This window comes from Gossypium hirsutum, unplaced genomic scaffold, assembly GCF_007990345.1.
Source record: "Gossypium hirsutum isolate 1008001.06 unplaced genomic scaffold, Gossypium_hirsutum_v2.1 scaffold_440, whole genome shotgun sequence".
In the NCBI taxonomy this organism is placed as follows: Eukaryota; Viridiplantae; Streptophyta; class Magnoliopsida; order Malvales; family Malvaceae; genus Gossypium; species Gossypium hirsutum.
This window is the reverse complement of record NW_024403029.1, coordinates 13,626-28,636: the sequence shown is the minus strand read 5'-3', so window position 1 is coordinate 28,636 and position 15,011 is coordinate 13,626. Positions and strand designations below refer to the sequence as shown.

Sequence of the window (15,011 nt, the reverse complement as noted above, 5' to 3'; positions counted from 1 at the left end):
GTTTTTATAGTTTCTTTTGTAAGAAAATAGACTCTTCAAGATTTAATGGCATAATCACTCAGCTTCTAATTCAACTCCTACAAATTATGGCGATTTTCCAAAATCACCTTACTGCTGCTGTCCCCAAACAGATTATTACCAAATCAAATACTAACATTAGCATTTCACCTAATAGCTAGCTTACCAAGCCTTAATTTAACATATAATTCACACATATCACATTCAGCTATATATACATTTATCATATTTCCATTTCAGCATATATAGCTAACATTTATTCCGAAATTTTAATATCTAATTGCTTATAAACTTTCTTCGGATGTCGTCGACTAAATGATCGGCTACTCAACTACTTTCGATTTTCCCCCGATCTAAATCCAATTCCTTGGTTTCTTGATCTTAACATATTCAAATAAATCTCATTTTAACATATTTTCATTCAATTTAGTCTAATAACGCATAAATGGGTAAATTACATTTTTACCCCTAATATTTCGCACTTTCACAATTTAGTCTTTATTCCACAAAACACAAATACACAAGTTGGTCACACTCCTAGGCGATCTTCCTACACCATATAAGTCCATACATTTCATTTATTTCACCTTTGAGTCCTTCAAAATTTATTTTTGTAATTTAGCCCTAACCACTCAAATCACCAAAAACTTCAACACAAACATATTAATCTTTAACATATCTTTCACTTTTCATCAACAACTATCAAAAAGCTCAAGCACTCATCAATGGCAAAACACAAAATCATCATCAATCCACAAAATTGAACCATGGGTTTTAGAACTCAAGTCAACTACTAAAACATGCATGCATCTCAAGAACAACATCAAACATACCTTAGTCTAGCAAACCACCATAGCCGATTTTCTCAAGCTCTTCCCCTTCCTTTCTTTCCTCTATTCGGCCAAAGGTGTTCAAGAATGAACACATTTTTTTTGTTTTCTTTCTTCAACTCACGGAAACAAGGGGGGTATGGATGAGACCATTTTTTTTTCATCACCCTTCCTTTCATTGTTTAATTACCATGCTCTTTATTTTATTTTTCTTAGCATACATCACTAGCATAACATGTTGGTGACATGTTTCCACCCATAGCATGGCCAGCCACTATGCTTTAATTTGGCTAATTTGACATGCAAGGACAAACACTTTCCCACATATATTAATGGGCCACTTGAACACTTGCCTAGCATATTTCCAAATTGTCTCACATAAGTCCCTACTAATAAATTCCACATACACTGACCAAATTAAGTATGGAACTATCACACAAGCATTTACGCACATCATAAACACAGAATATAATCTTTAATTATTTATAAGACTCGGTTTTGTGGTCCCGAAACCACTTCCCGACTAGGGTCAATTTTGGGCTGTCACAACTCTCCCCACTTAAGAAATTTTCGTCCCCGAAAATCTTACCGGTAAATAGGTTTGGATATCGTTCTTTCATCGAGCTCTCGGTTTCCCAAGTAGCTTCCTCGATCCCGTGTTTGAGCCATAACACCTTTACTAGCGGAACTCTTTTGTTTCGTAACTCCTTCACTTCACGAGCTAGGATACGCATCGGTTCTTCTTTATAACTCATATCGGCTTGAATTTTAACCTCTGATGGGCTAATTATGTGCGATGGATCAGATCTATAGCGTCGAAGCATCGAAACATGAAAGACGTCATGGATCTTTTCAAGTTCAGGGGCAAAATCAATCGATACGCAACTGGACCAACTCGTTCGAAGATTCGTACGGCCAATGAATCTCGGATCTCTATCCGACACGATAGAAATAGGTACTCCATGTAATCTCACAATCTGAGAGACATACAATTCGGCTAGTTTATCCAATGAAAGATCCGTACGCACGGGGATAAAGTGAGCCGACTTAGTCAGCCTATCAACAACAACCCAAATCGCATCCTTCTTACTTGCGGACAATGGCAGTCCGGACACAAAGTCCATTGTGACTCGGTCCCATTTCCACTCGGGTATCATGATCGGCTGAAGTAACCCTGAAGGCACTTGATGTTCCGCTTTCACTTGTTGACATATTAAACATCTCGAAACAAAGTCGGAGATGTCTCGTTTCATACCATGCCACCAAAACCGATGTTTCAAGTCGTTGTACATTTTCGTGCTCCCAGGGTGAATTGACATTCGGCTACAATGGGCTTCATTCAGAATCATCGGAATGAGTTCTGAATTCCTTAGAACACACAAACGACTTCTAAACCTCAAACAACCTTCATCATCAATCTGAAACTCCGATTCCTTGTTCGGAACACACTCAGCTCGTTTTGCAACCAATTCATCATCGACTTTCTGAGCTTCACGAATTTGATGAGTCAATAATGGTCTGGCTTTTAATTCAGCTACTAACACATTGTCAGGTAGAACAGACAAGTGTACATTCATCGCTCGCAAAGTAAATAGTGATTTCCGGCTTAAGGCGTCTGCAACCACATTAGCCTTTCCCGGGTGGTAATCAATGACAAGCTCGTAATCTTTCAACAACTCAAGCCAACGTCTTTGTCGCAGATTCAAGTCTCGTTGAGTCATCAAGTATTTGAGACTTTTGTGATCCGAAACACATGGCACTTCTCACCAAACAAATAATGTCGCCATATTTTCAATGCAAACACAATGGCAGCTAGTTCGAGATCATGGGTCGGATAATTTCTCTCGTGTGGCTTCAATTGTCTCGACGCATAGGCCACAACTCGACCTTCTTGCATCAATACGCAACCCAACCCAAGTAGGGATGCGTCACTATAAATGACAAACTCTTTACCCGATTCGGGTTGCACCAAAATTGGAGCTTCAGTCAAATGAGTTTTCAGTTGATCGAAGCTTTTCTGACATTTCTCCGTCCATTCGAACTTAACATCCTTTTGAAGTAGCTTCGTCATTGGTGTGGCTATCATCGAGAAACCTTTGACAAATCGTCGGTAATAACCGGCGAGCCCTAGAAAGCTCCGGACTTCGGTAACATTTCTCGGAGGCTTCCAGATAAGTATGGCTGAAATTTTGCTCGGGTCAACTCGAATACCCGATGCGGATACCACATGACCCAAGAAGCTAACCTCTCTTAACCAGAACTCACACTTACTGAACTTAGCATATAACTGCTTATCCCGCAAAATTTGCAACACTAGCCTCAGATGCTCAGCATGTTCGGTCTCATCTCTTGAATAGACCAAGATGTCATCAATAAACACAACTACGAACCGATCCAAATACGGCCTGAAGATCCGATTCATCAAATCCATAAACACCACAGGGGCATTAGTGAGCCCAAACGGCATCACTAAGAACTCGTAGTGACCGTACCTCGTTCTGAAAGCAGTTTTGGGTACGTCCGAATCTCGAATCCGCAACTGATAATAACCCGATCTCAAATCTATCTTTGAAAACACCAATGCTCCCTTTAATTGATCGAACAGATCATCAATACGCGGTAACGGATACTTATTCTTTATCGTCACTTTATTCAGTTGACGATAGTCAATGCACAACCTCATGGTTCCGTCTTTCTTTTTTTTTCACGAACAATACTGGTACCCCAAGGTGAGAATCTCGGTCGAGCGAAACCTCTATCCATCAATTCTTGCAACTGAGCTTTCAACTCTTTTAACTCGGTTAGTGCCATACGATACGGAGCGATCGAAATTGGCGTAGTTCCAGGTACAAGCTCAATACCAAACTCTACCTCCCGAACAGGTGGCAAACCCGGTAACTCTTCAGGAAAAACATCCGGGTATTCACAAACCACCGGCACCGATTCGGGTTTCTTTTCTAACTCCTTGTCATCAAGTACATACGCGAGGTATGCTTCGCACCCTTTCCTTACATATTTCAGGGCCAACATTGCTGATATTACAGTTGGCAACCCCCTTAAGTCCGCAGACTCAACTCGGATTATTTCGTTATTTGCGCACCTCAAATCGATAGTCTTGCTTTTGCAATTCACAACCGCATCATGCGCGGTTAACCAATCCAAACCAAGAATAACATCAAACTCGTCGAACGGCAAAAGCATCAAATCGGCCGGAAAACAGGATTCTCGGATTATTAGAGGGCATCTCTTACACACTTTATCAACAAGTACGCATTGACCCAAAGGGTTTGATACTCGAATTACGAGCTCAGTAGACTCAACAGGTAGAGTCTTACTGGTTGCTAAGGTTTCGCATACATATGAATGAGTAGAACCAGGGTCAATCAATGCAATCACATTAGTATCAAAGAGAGTGAAGGTACCAGTGATGACGTCGGGGGAGGATGCCTCCTCTCGTGCGCGAATGGCATATGCTCTAGCAGGAGTACGGTTCTCGGCTCGATCGGCCATATCAGAGGCCCCCCTCCGACTACCACCCCTGCCTCCTAAAATTCTCGGTGGTCTACCTCTAGATGTCACTCCACTAGGTCTTGCACCTTGAATCTTATTCTTCTCATCCAGCTCCGTGCAATCTCTAATGAAGTGGTCCTTCGAACCGCATCCGTAACAGGCCCTGCTAGTAGACTTGCCCCAACATTCACCTAGGTGTCGTCTTCCACATTGGGGACATTCAGGTTTCTCGTGACGATTATTGCCCACACTAGCTACCGAAGTAGCTCGGGAGCCCATCGATGGTCTTGCCCTGATGGAAATTCCCGCAGTCGCCCTCGACTTATTAATGTCCTCCCTGAACTTCTTTACAGCTGAGATCGGAGCTTTACCCGTCGATCTTTTACGATAATCTCTAGCTTCAAATTCAGCCTTCCTCTTCTCCTTTCCAAGTTCTTCCGCCTTGCAGGCTCGTTCGACTAGTGTTACGAATTCTTTTATTTCCAAAATACCCATTAGTAGCTTTAAATCTTCATTCAATCCTTCCTCGAACCTTTTGCACATAGCAACCTTATCAGCTACACACTCCCGGGCATACCTACTGAGTCTTACGAATTCATGTTCGTATTCAGATACAGTCATACGGCCTTACTTGAGTTCCAAGAACTCCTTACGCTTCTGATCAATGAACCGTTGGCTAATAAATTTCTTTCGGAATTTCGTTTGAAAGAAGTCCCAAGTTACTTGCTCGTTCGGGACTATGGAAATCAAGGTCCTCCACCAATAGTAGGCTGAGTCTCGCAACAAAGATACAGTACATTTTAGACATTCGTCAGGTGTGCATGACAATTCATCGAACACCCGAATGGTGTTATCAAGCCAGAACTCGGCCCTTTCGGCATCATCAGTTACTATGGCCTTGAACTCCTCGGCCCCACGCTTCCTAATCAAGTCTACAGGTGGCTTACTCAGCCTCACAGGATCAGCGACTGATGGCATTACAGGCTCTTGGGGTGGATTATTCAAATTTGGGAATTGTTGGACAGCCGGGTTGGTTCGGGCATATTGCACGACCCACTCATTCATCATGGTAAAGAAGGCTTGTTTAGCCCCCTCACCTTGATTATTCGCAGATGACTGAGGTTCAACAGGCGGCGTCGCGGCGTCCCTTGTGCAGGAGCAGCCGCTACGCTCTCAACGTCATCCGCTAGGGTTCTTTCTTCACCGGGGTCCATTTACAAATCAAAACAAAAACATTTCAACCGTCAGAAGTCATCACACATTTAAACATTAACATTCGGCATGTATAGCTAGACTCATACGCGCTATGGTAGTCCTAGAACCGACTAAACCATAGCTCTGATACCAATAAAATGTAACACCCCGAACCCGAAACCGACACCGGAGTCGAACACGAGGTGTTAACTGACTTTAACCCCTTATAAAATTTATTTTCCAGACACTGCCCAATCTGTGTACTAGTCGTTTTAAAAATCATATCTTGAGTTTCGTAACTCAAAAATCAGTTTCGTGATTTTTCCCAGAAACTAGACTCATGTGCCCATCTATGTATTTTTTTCTAGAATTTTTGGTCGGGCCAATTTGTACAGTTTATTAGTCAAAGTCTCCCATGTTGCAGGGGTCGACTACACTGACCTTTGCCCATTACGACCTGGATATCTCCCTGCACGGGGCTTCAATACTGATGCCGTTTGTTTCTATGAAAACTAGACTCAGAGAGGAATCTGTACATATATGGTACGACCCCTAATTATCTCTGGTTAATTTATATTGAATTTCCAAAGTCGGAGCAGGGAATCCAGAAACCGTTCTGTCCCTGTCCCACAAAAATCTGATTATCTCTTAATATACTGCCCATATGATCTTTTCGTTACTTCCTCATGACAACAGACTCATCGAGCTTCGATTACATAATTTATTCATCAATTAATTCCACTCCTACTATTTTAGTGATTTTTCAATCTCATGACACTGCTGCTGCCAGCATCTGTTACGAAAGTAACTAGGTCCATTTCATGCCTACCCTTGATCCAACTCAATCGAACCTTCGTGCCATTTTCGCATGGCTTAAAGTTTACATGCCAAAGTTCAAACACAACGTAATAGCTTATACATGCCAAAATGTTCTTCTAAGCCAACTAAGAAGAAGGTACCAAAACTTGCTATCCGGTGTGATGACTTCGATGACGGCCTGACCCCGCAAAAATAGATGAGTCCAAGCAACCTATAATGGGTGACAAGGAAACACCGAGTGAGTTTATAACTCAGTAAGTCATAAGCAATGCACTACCATCCATCAATAACATTATCACAAGAGGAAACAAAATGGAACGAGACAATTTACTCCATCCATACCGAACCATACCATAGTTCCTCCAACCTATCGATTCAGTTTCATATCAATTCTTGCATTCACATTCCATATACTCATCAATAGGACATTGAGGCAATTTCATAAATCAATTTATTTTCGTTACAATCAAACGACTAAACGGCCTTTCACCCATCCTACGATAAATTTTATATACGTGACTTCAAGTATATTTGTCACATAGGTTCAAACTTACCGAGCTCAACACCAAGTATAAGCATAGCACCTATTAGCCATGTACTCAAGACACTTACCCGATCCGCTGTCCGTGATCGACTCAATAGTGTCGCACACATAGTGTCCATAATGATTCACGAATGTATATTGAGTCCGCACACTCAGTGCTATATAATCAACTCGCACACTTAGTGCTACGTAATCAAATCGCACACTTAGTGCTACATAGTCAAACTCGCACACTTAGTGCCGCATGGTCAATTCGCACACTTAGTGCATCATATTCATTTCGCACACTTAGTGCAACATAGTCAAATCGCACACTTAGTGCTGTACAATTTAATCCCGCGCACTTAGCGCCAATCTCATGGTCATAAATGGTTATACCCGCACGTTTAGTACCGAGATCAACAACTCAGTACATCTTACCTCTTTTCTTTTCATTCAACAATTTCATCATCACATACGTACATGCATATATATATATATTTATTCATTCCATTCAGCATCAATACATAAACATTATGACCATTTGAAATAATACCAACTACATGCTTAATGACTTACCTTGTGTTGGGTAAGACGGTTCCAACTCGGCTACTCAGTGATCTTTTCTTTGCCTTTATCGGATCTAGTTCCCTTTTTGCTCTTGAGCTTAAGTTCGACAAAATTTAAAATAGTCATTAATCGACTATTCAAGTATTACTTTCAGAATAATATATATATTGATTTGACTTTCACACACATAGATTATAGTAAGCTTTATAATAATCAATAAATAACTCATTGGCAAATTTTCATTAATGTTTACAACAAAATCACATATTCACTACGAGCTGTTTTCCTGAGCAGTAGTCGCTAAATTGTTTATAACTGGAGCTACAAAACTCCAAATCACTAGCCGTTAATTTTCCCTCAATATAGACTCGTATGTCTTCCATCCATAAAATTTTCAGAATTTTAGGCTTGGGCAATCAATACCAGATTTTTCTTAAAGTTTCCCCTGTTTCACTGTTTGACTATTCTGACCACTCTTCACTACGAATCAAATTTCTCATTTTACAGAATTCAAAATGTGTTGTAGTTGATCTCATTTGAAACTAGACTCATTAAGGAGTCTAAGCATATAAATTTTATCTTATAATCATTTTTGTACAATTTATAATGATTTTCTAAAAACAGAACAGGGAATCTAGTAGTCATTTTGACTCAGCCCCACAATACTTCAAATATCTCAAGATCGGTAACTCTTTTGGTTTATAGTTTCTTTTGTAAGAAAATAGACTCTTCAAGCTTTAATGGCATAATTCACTCAGCTTCTAATTCAACTCCTACAAATTATGGCGATTTTCCAAAATCACCTTACTGCTGCTGTCCCCAAACAGATTATTACCAAATCAAATACTAACATTAGCATTTCACCTTAATAGCTAGCTTACCAAGCCTTAATTTAACATATAATTCACACATATCACATTCAGCTATATATACATTTATCATATTTCCATTTCAGCATATATAGCTAACATTTATTCCGAAATTTTAATATCTAATTGCTTATAAACTTTCTTCGGATGTCGTCGACTAAATGATCGGCTACTCAACTACTTTCGATTTTCCCCGATCTAAATCCAATTCCTTGGTTTCTTGATCTTAACATATTCAAATAAATCTCATTTTAACATATTTTCATTCAATTTAGTCTAATAACGCTTAAATGGGTAAATTACATTTTTACCCCTAATATTTCGCACTTTCACAATTTAGTCTTTATTCCACAAAACACAAAATACACAAAGTTTGGTCACACTCCTTAAGGGCCGAATCTTCCTAGCACCCATATAAGTCCATACATTTCATTTATTTCACCTTTGAGTCCTTCAAAAATTTATTTTTGTAATTTAGCCCTAACCACTCAAAATCACCAAAAACTTCAACACAAAACATATTAATCTTTAACATATCTTTCACTTTTCATCAACAACTATCAAAAAGCTCAAGCACTCATCAATGGCAAAACACAAAATCATCATCAATCCACAAAATTGAACCATGGGTTTTTAGAACTCAAGTCAACTACTAAAACATGCATGCATCTCAAGAACAACATCAAACATACCTTAGTCTAGCAAACCACCATAGCCGATTTTCTCAAGCTCTTCCCCTTCCTTTCTTTCCTCTATTCGGCCAAAGGTGTTCAAGAATGAACACATTTTTTTTTGTTTTCTTTCTTCAACTCACGGCAACAAGGGGGGTATGGATGAGACCATTTTTTTTTCATCACCCTTCCTTTCATTGTTTAATTACCATGCTCTTATTTTCTTTTTCTTAGCATACATCACTAGCATAACATGTTGGTGACATGTTTCCACCCATAGCATGGCCAGCCACTATGCTTTAATTTGGCTAATTTGACATGCAAGGACAAACACTTTCCCACATATATTAATGGGCCACTTGAACACTTGCCTAGCATATTTCCAAATTGTCTCACATAAGTCCCTACTAATAAATTCCACATACACTGACCAAATTAAAGTATGGAACTGTCACACAAGCATTTACGCACATCATAAACACAGAATATAATCTTTAATTATTTATAAGACTCGGTTTTGTGGTCCCGAAACCACTTCCCGACTAGGGTCAATTTTGGGCTGTCACAAAATTCATTAAGCTCTTCATGTCGGTATTTTTCCACGTCATTATTTTGTACGTTAGTTGCCACGTCATCCATCACATCATCACTTAATGACTCGTCTTAGGCTTCAACAAAAAATTATATTTTAGGAATTCAATTGATTTCTATCTTTTAGTTAAGGTGTTAACCTTAATTAATTGCAATTTTTATTTATAGACTTAATTACTTTTTAAATATTTTATTAGAACTTTTTTGCGCTTAAATATAACATAATTATAAAATTTTCAAATATTAAATCTAGTAGGTCTGCTATCTCTAGCACGTCTCTGTCTGCTATCTCTGGCAGGTTCTAGGTTTTTGTTCTTTTGTCTTTGTTTTGACTAGGCGGCACAGTGTTGCCCTGCTGCTATCTATTTTTCTTTGGAAAATAAAATAGCTACTGAACATGAGTCTTGATTATGGAATCTGATTTCACTAAACTTTTGATTAATGAGGAAGATAAGGTTTTGCAAATTCAAGCGGAATCAAACACAAATAGGGTGAGGGGATTTTTCCAATTGGTGGGTTGCTTTTAATAGCTAGTGTCATCCATTTTCCAGCAATGAAAAGTACCATGGCAAATTTATGGCATCCTGTCCGTGGTGGTCAAATTCGAGATCTGGGGGAAGAAAAGGTATTTGTTTCAATTTTTTCATATTATGGACATGGAAAGGGTCTTAAAGGGTTTGCCATGGACCTTTAACAATCATTTACTGTTGTTACATAAGCCGCAAAGCGGGGAAGACCCTTGAATGTCCCTTTAATTTTTTCACCCTTTTGGTTTCAGATCCATGATATTCCTTTTGGTTTTTTCTCTGAACATTTGGCGGTGCAACTTGGGAAATTTATAGGGGTTTTTATGGAGTATGACAGTTCTAAGTTGGGGAAAGAGAATTGTAATTTTATGAGGGTACGAGTTCAAGTGGATATACGTCGGCCTTTGAGAAGAAAGAAACAGCTTATGTTTAATGGCCAGTGTTCATATGTTCTATTTAAATATGAACGTTTATCACTGTTTTGTTTTTATTGCGGTCATTTGGTGCATATCGATTCATTTTGTGAAGCAAAAATGACGTTAGGGGTGGAAGTTGCAGAAATGGGATGGGATTTAACACTACGGGATCAATCTCGAAGGGCTTTGGCTATGAAAATTGTTTGGTTACGTGATGAATGGGAGGAAGTATAGGGCGGAAATTAGGAGGGAAGTCAAATGATAGGGGGTATGCTAGGAATTCCCGAGAAGAAAATGGGAATTAGGAGCAATATAGATCCCATTTTGGGAATAAATTTAGAGGGGAGACTGTATAAATCCCATCCTCAAGGTGAAAATTTAGGGATGGTGGGTAGCTTTAATGCAATGGATCATGATCTTGAGGATAGGGTACTAATGGGGGAGGAAGGTAAAAAACAACAAAGAGGGGATAGTGAAGGATTAATAGTAAGAGAAGAAGGAAACTGTATGGAGGTGAGAACTAAGGGTATAAGGGATTCCACACATTTATTATCAGCGGCTTCCAAGAGGCAAGCCAACCGGGCGCAATGAAAATCTTAAATTGGAATGTTCGTGGTTTAGGGAGCCAGCAGGCAGTTCGAAGACTTTGACACATGTTGAAGTTACATAATCCCAAATGGTCTTCTTTATGGAGGCAAAAATTGACAGGAGTTGAATTGAAAAGGTTCGAAGAAGTTGCGGTTTTTTCAATGGGATTGAGGTTGGATCAATTGGTTCGAGAGGAGGATTGTGTTTAGCATGGAAAGGGGATATCAGTGTTTTACTTCAAAGCTTTTGACTAGCCATATTGATGTGATAATAGATGATATGGAGGAAGGTACTAAATAGAGATTTACCGGATTTTATGGATCTCCTTATCACCAAGATAGAGATGCAATGTGGGATCTTTTAAGACAATTGTGTGAAGCTGGGGAACTTCTATGGCTGGTAAGTGGGGATTTTAACGAGATCATGTACGGATGTGAGAAAAGAAGGGCTTATCGCGGGAGGAAGGAAGAATGGAAGCTTTTAGAAGGGTGCTAGAGGATTGCAATTTAATTGATATGGGCTTTTCTGGAAATTGGTTCACATGGGAGAGGGGTAATTTACCAGAGACTAATATTCAAGAATGGCTAGATAGAGGGGTAGCTACTGACAGCTGGGTTGCTTTATTTCCAGATTATCAAGTTCGTCATCTATCACATTCCTTTTTCGATCACTGTCCATTGCTCATAAATACTAAATGCGAAGATTCGAGGTGCATGGAGAGGAGGTTTAAATTTGAAGCATGGTGGGTGCTGGAGGAACCATTTATTGGTGAAGTGAAGAGTATTTGGGAAAATTCTTTAGGAGACTTATTAAACAAGTTGCAGTGTGTTAGAAGAGGTGGATCTTAATTTTGAGATTGAAAATGATGAGAGGTATTGGGAACAACATGCGAGGATTAAGTGGCTGAAATTATGAGATAAATATACTGCCTTTTTTTCATAAGCAAGCAACGCAAAGGTGGAGAAGAACTGTATCCGCAAGTTACTGTAACACCCCTCACCCTCATCCGACGCCGGGACGGGGTTCGAGGTGCTACCTGACGTTTACTAACACTTTCATACTAAACAGGGCCATGAAATCTCAAATAGTTAAAAACTTTTCTTTTCACATACAATCTGTCTAATATACGGGCTTACGAGGCCCAAAACATACATCTGGAGTGGTTCAGGACCCAATCAAGAACTCATGAAAAAACTTAAAAAAAATCTCTTGCGTTAAGGCATCACACGCCCATGTACTTAGGCCGTGTGGCCAGAAATAGGCTAATTATTAAGCCTTTTATCACTCTCACACCATATGCATAGATACATACTTATCCAATAACATACAACGTGACATAAATGAGCTCTTAAACATCTACAAACATGTTATGCTCAAGTTATTTTCTTATGCAATAAATATTATAGAATTTGCCCATATCATTACCACATACTAGACATAACTATCATTACATCACAAACCATTCATGAAGCATTATTAACTATTTACCAATCACTTAATCCTGCATTAGTTACTAGCTCATCAATGAATCTCAATTCAATCTCTAGGCATACATGTTGTAAGCCACATCACAAGAAATAATAACATAAATGCATAAGAATAATCATATGGGCCAATAACGATATTAGCCGACATAGGCCAATTTACATAACTAATACTACCTTAATAACAAGCCAATGCCTTTGGCTAAATCATAATATTACATACTCACATTAAAACCCTATACATGCCATAAACTCGAATCACTTGAGTTTACTTACTCCGATAACGTTAACTCGATAGGGTGATAATATCTCTGACGGCCTCCAACCCGAGCTAACCTGGAAACTCTAAAAAACATAGAAAAGAAGGGGGGTAAGCTTTCGGTTAATAAGTTCATATGAAAACAATAAGCAACTCATTAACTTGTTTTATCAATGTTTACAACATATTCTCAAGTTCACTACAGGCTATCTTCCTGAGTACCAGTCACTAAATTATTTATATCTGGAGCTACGAAACTCCGAATTAAGTTCCCTTAATTTTCCCTGAAACTAGACTTATTTTCATTTCTTCCATAAAATTTCCAGAATTTTTTGTTAAGCCAAATAGTACAATTTATTAGTTAAAGTATACCCTGTTTTAGGGTATGACCACTCTGACCCCTGTGCACTACAAACCGAATTTCTCCCTGTACAAAATTCCAACGACCATGATGTTTATTTCCCATAAAAATAGACTCAATAAGAAATCTATTCATGTAAGGTATAACTCTTAATAATTTTTGTACAATTGTTGGTGAATTTCTAAAGTTAGAACAAGGGATCTCGAATTCATTCAGACCCTATTTCACAAGAATTCAAATATCACACAATATGGAATTCTTTTTCTTCCCCTATTTCTTTCATGTGAAAATAGACTCGTTGAGATTTAATCCCATATTTTATTCTACCTCTAACTCATTTTCCACTATTTTTAGTGTATTTTCAAAGTTACACTACTGTAGTAACTCAAATCTATCAAGGCTAAATTACTCATTCATGATCATTGTTCACAAAATTAATACAACATCGTTTGTATAATCATCACCGAGACATTCATATCACATTTTCATTTACCATCTTACCATATTGTTGTTATGTCGAGTTTTCAACCCGAGGGTTAAGTACATACCTGTTCAAAGTATCCATTTCACAACATTTACCAATACGTCCCTTTCATCTCGAGTATTCCTCCATTTGAGTAGAATTTTACCCTTTGAACACATCGGAATATAATTCAGATACATGGAAAGTTTGCACATAAGTGCCACATAAGTAGCCAAGCTACCATGTAACCCGCCCATAAGTGAACTCGGACTCAACTCAACGAGCTCGGGCGTTCGCATCCATAAGTGAACTCGGACTCAACTCAACGAGCTCGGATGCCTAGTTACATCTCACGAACTCAGACTCAACTCAACGAGTTCGAACATTCGCAACCATAAGTGAACTCGGACTCAACTCAACGAGTTCAGATGCTCAACCATCCTAGTGACATGTCACTTGTATCCTAATCTATTCCTAAGGTTCAAACGGGATTTTCCTCGAACACATATCCTTGCCATCTTCCGTAAAATACCGAAACCAATACTCGGTAGCACTTTATATTTAACAGATAATACACATAACTTGCTTTTTATTCGAAAATAACCCCAAAGCATATATTTCATGATAAAAATCAGCATATCATATATTTAACATCAATAACTTAAAAATAACAATTATGCTACATTATTTACACATGAACTTACCTCGATACCACAAAGGTGAAAAGACATACTTGTCCATAAAACGATTTCTTTCCGTTCTAGGTCCAAATCTCAATTTTCATCATCTATAACATCACATTTAGCCTACCAATCAGTCACAATATTCATATGGGTCTAAAAATCATATTTTTACAAATTTTCATTTTGACCCCTAAACTTTTGCATATTTTCACTTTTGCCCTAATGCTCGTAAATTAATTTTTATCACATTCCTTTACTCTTTGAGTCTAGATGAACCATTTTCATAACTATAGCAACTCATTATTTCAACTATTTTACACATTTACAACTCATTTTACAATTTAGCAATTTACCCCTTTTTAAGGTATTTTCATGCAATTTCTTTCACAAAAGTTGTTTATTAAACAACTAGGACTCATAATCTTCCATAAAAACACAGCAAACAACACATTTACTCTCATGGTAAAACCTTATACTCTTCATCATTTTGCAAAATAATCCCCTCTTATGAAAGCTTATGCTTTAGGGGTTCCAAAAATACAAAAATCATCAAGCAAAGACATTAAAATTACTTACAAGCAAGGGAAATATGTTGCTGAAATTTTCCAGCTTCAAAACCCTTTCTTTGCTGCATA

At 38.4% G+C, this 15,011-nt stretch overlaps 2 protein-coding genes and 1 long non-coding RNA gene across 3 annotated transcripts; 2 read left to right on the top strand and 1 right to left on the bottom strand.

Moving 5' to 3' along the window:
• The first annotated feature begins 10,160 nt into the window (after positions 1-10,160).
• On the top strand, positions 10,161-10,772 carry LOC107921543 (uncharacterized). The gene is made up of 2 exons (XM_016851384.2): positions 10,161-10,220; positions 10,374-10,772. The coding sequence occupies exons 1-2, from the start codon at positions 10,161-10,163 to the stop codon at positions 10,770-10,772; spliced, it is 459 nt and encodes a 152-aa protein (XP_016706873.1).
• An 824-nt stretch (positions 10,773-11,596) lies between these two features.
• On the top strand, positions 11,597-11,974 carry LOC107921537 (uncharacterized). The gene has a single exon (XM_016851380.2). The coding sequence runs from the start codon at positions 11,597-11,599 to the stop codon at positions 11,972-11,974; it is 378 nt and encodes a 125-aa protein (XP_016706869.2).
• A 635-nt stretch (positions 11,975-12,609) lies between these two features.
• LOC121226797 (uncharacterized) lies at positions 12,610-15,011 on the bottom strand. The gene is made up of 2 exons (XR_005924495.1): positions 14,953-15,011; positions 12,610-12,955 (listed from the first exon to the last, which is right to left on the bottom strand). It is a non-coding gene; the product is annotated as an uncharacterized lncRNA (long non-coding RNA).

Bases quoted from the DNA above. Each gene is read 5' to 3' on its own strand.
- LOC107921543 (XM_016851384.2), top strand. From the start codon at position 10,161: ATGGCAAATTTATGGCATCCTGTCCGTGGTGGTCAAATTCGAGATCTG. The intron at 10,221-10,373 runs GTATTTGTTTCA...TTTTGGTTTCAG, and splicing joins GAGATCTGGGGGAAGAAAAG to ATCCATGATATTCCTTTTGG.
- LOC107921537 (XM_016851380.2), top strand. From the start codon at position 11,597: ATGGAAGCTTTTAGAAGGGTGCTAGAGGATTGCAATTTAATTGATATG.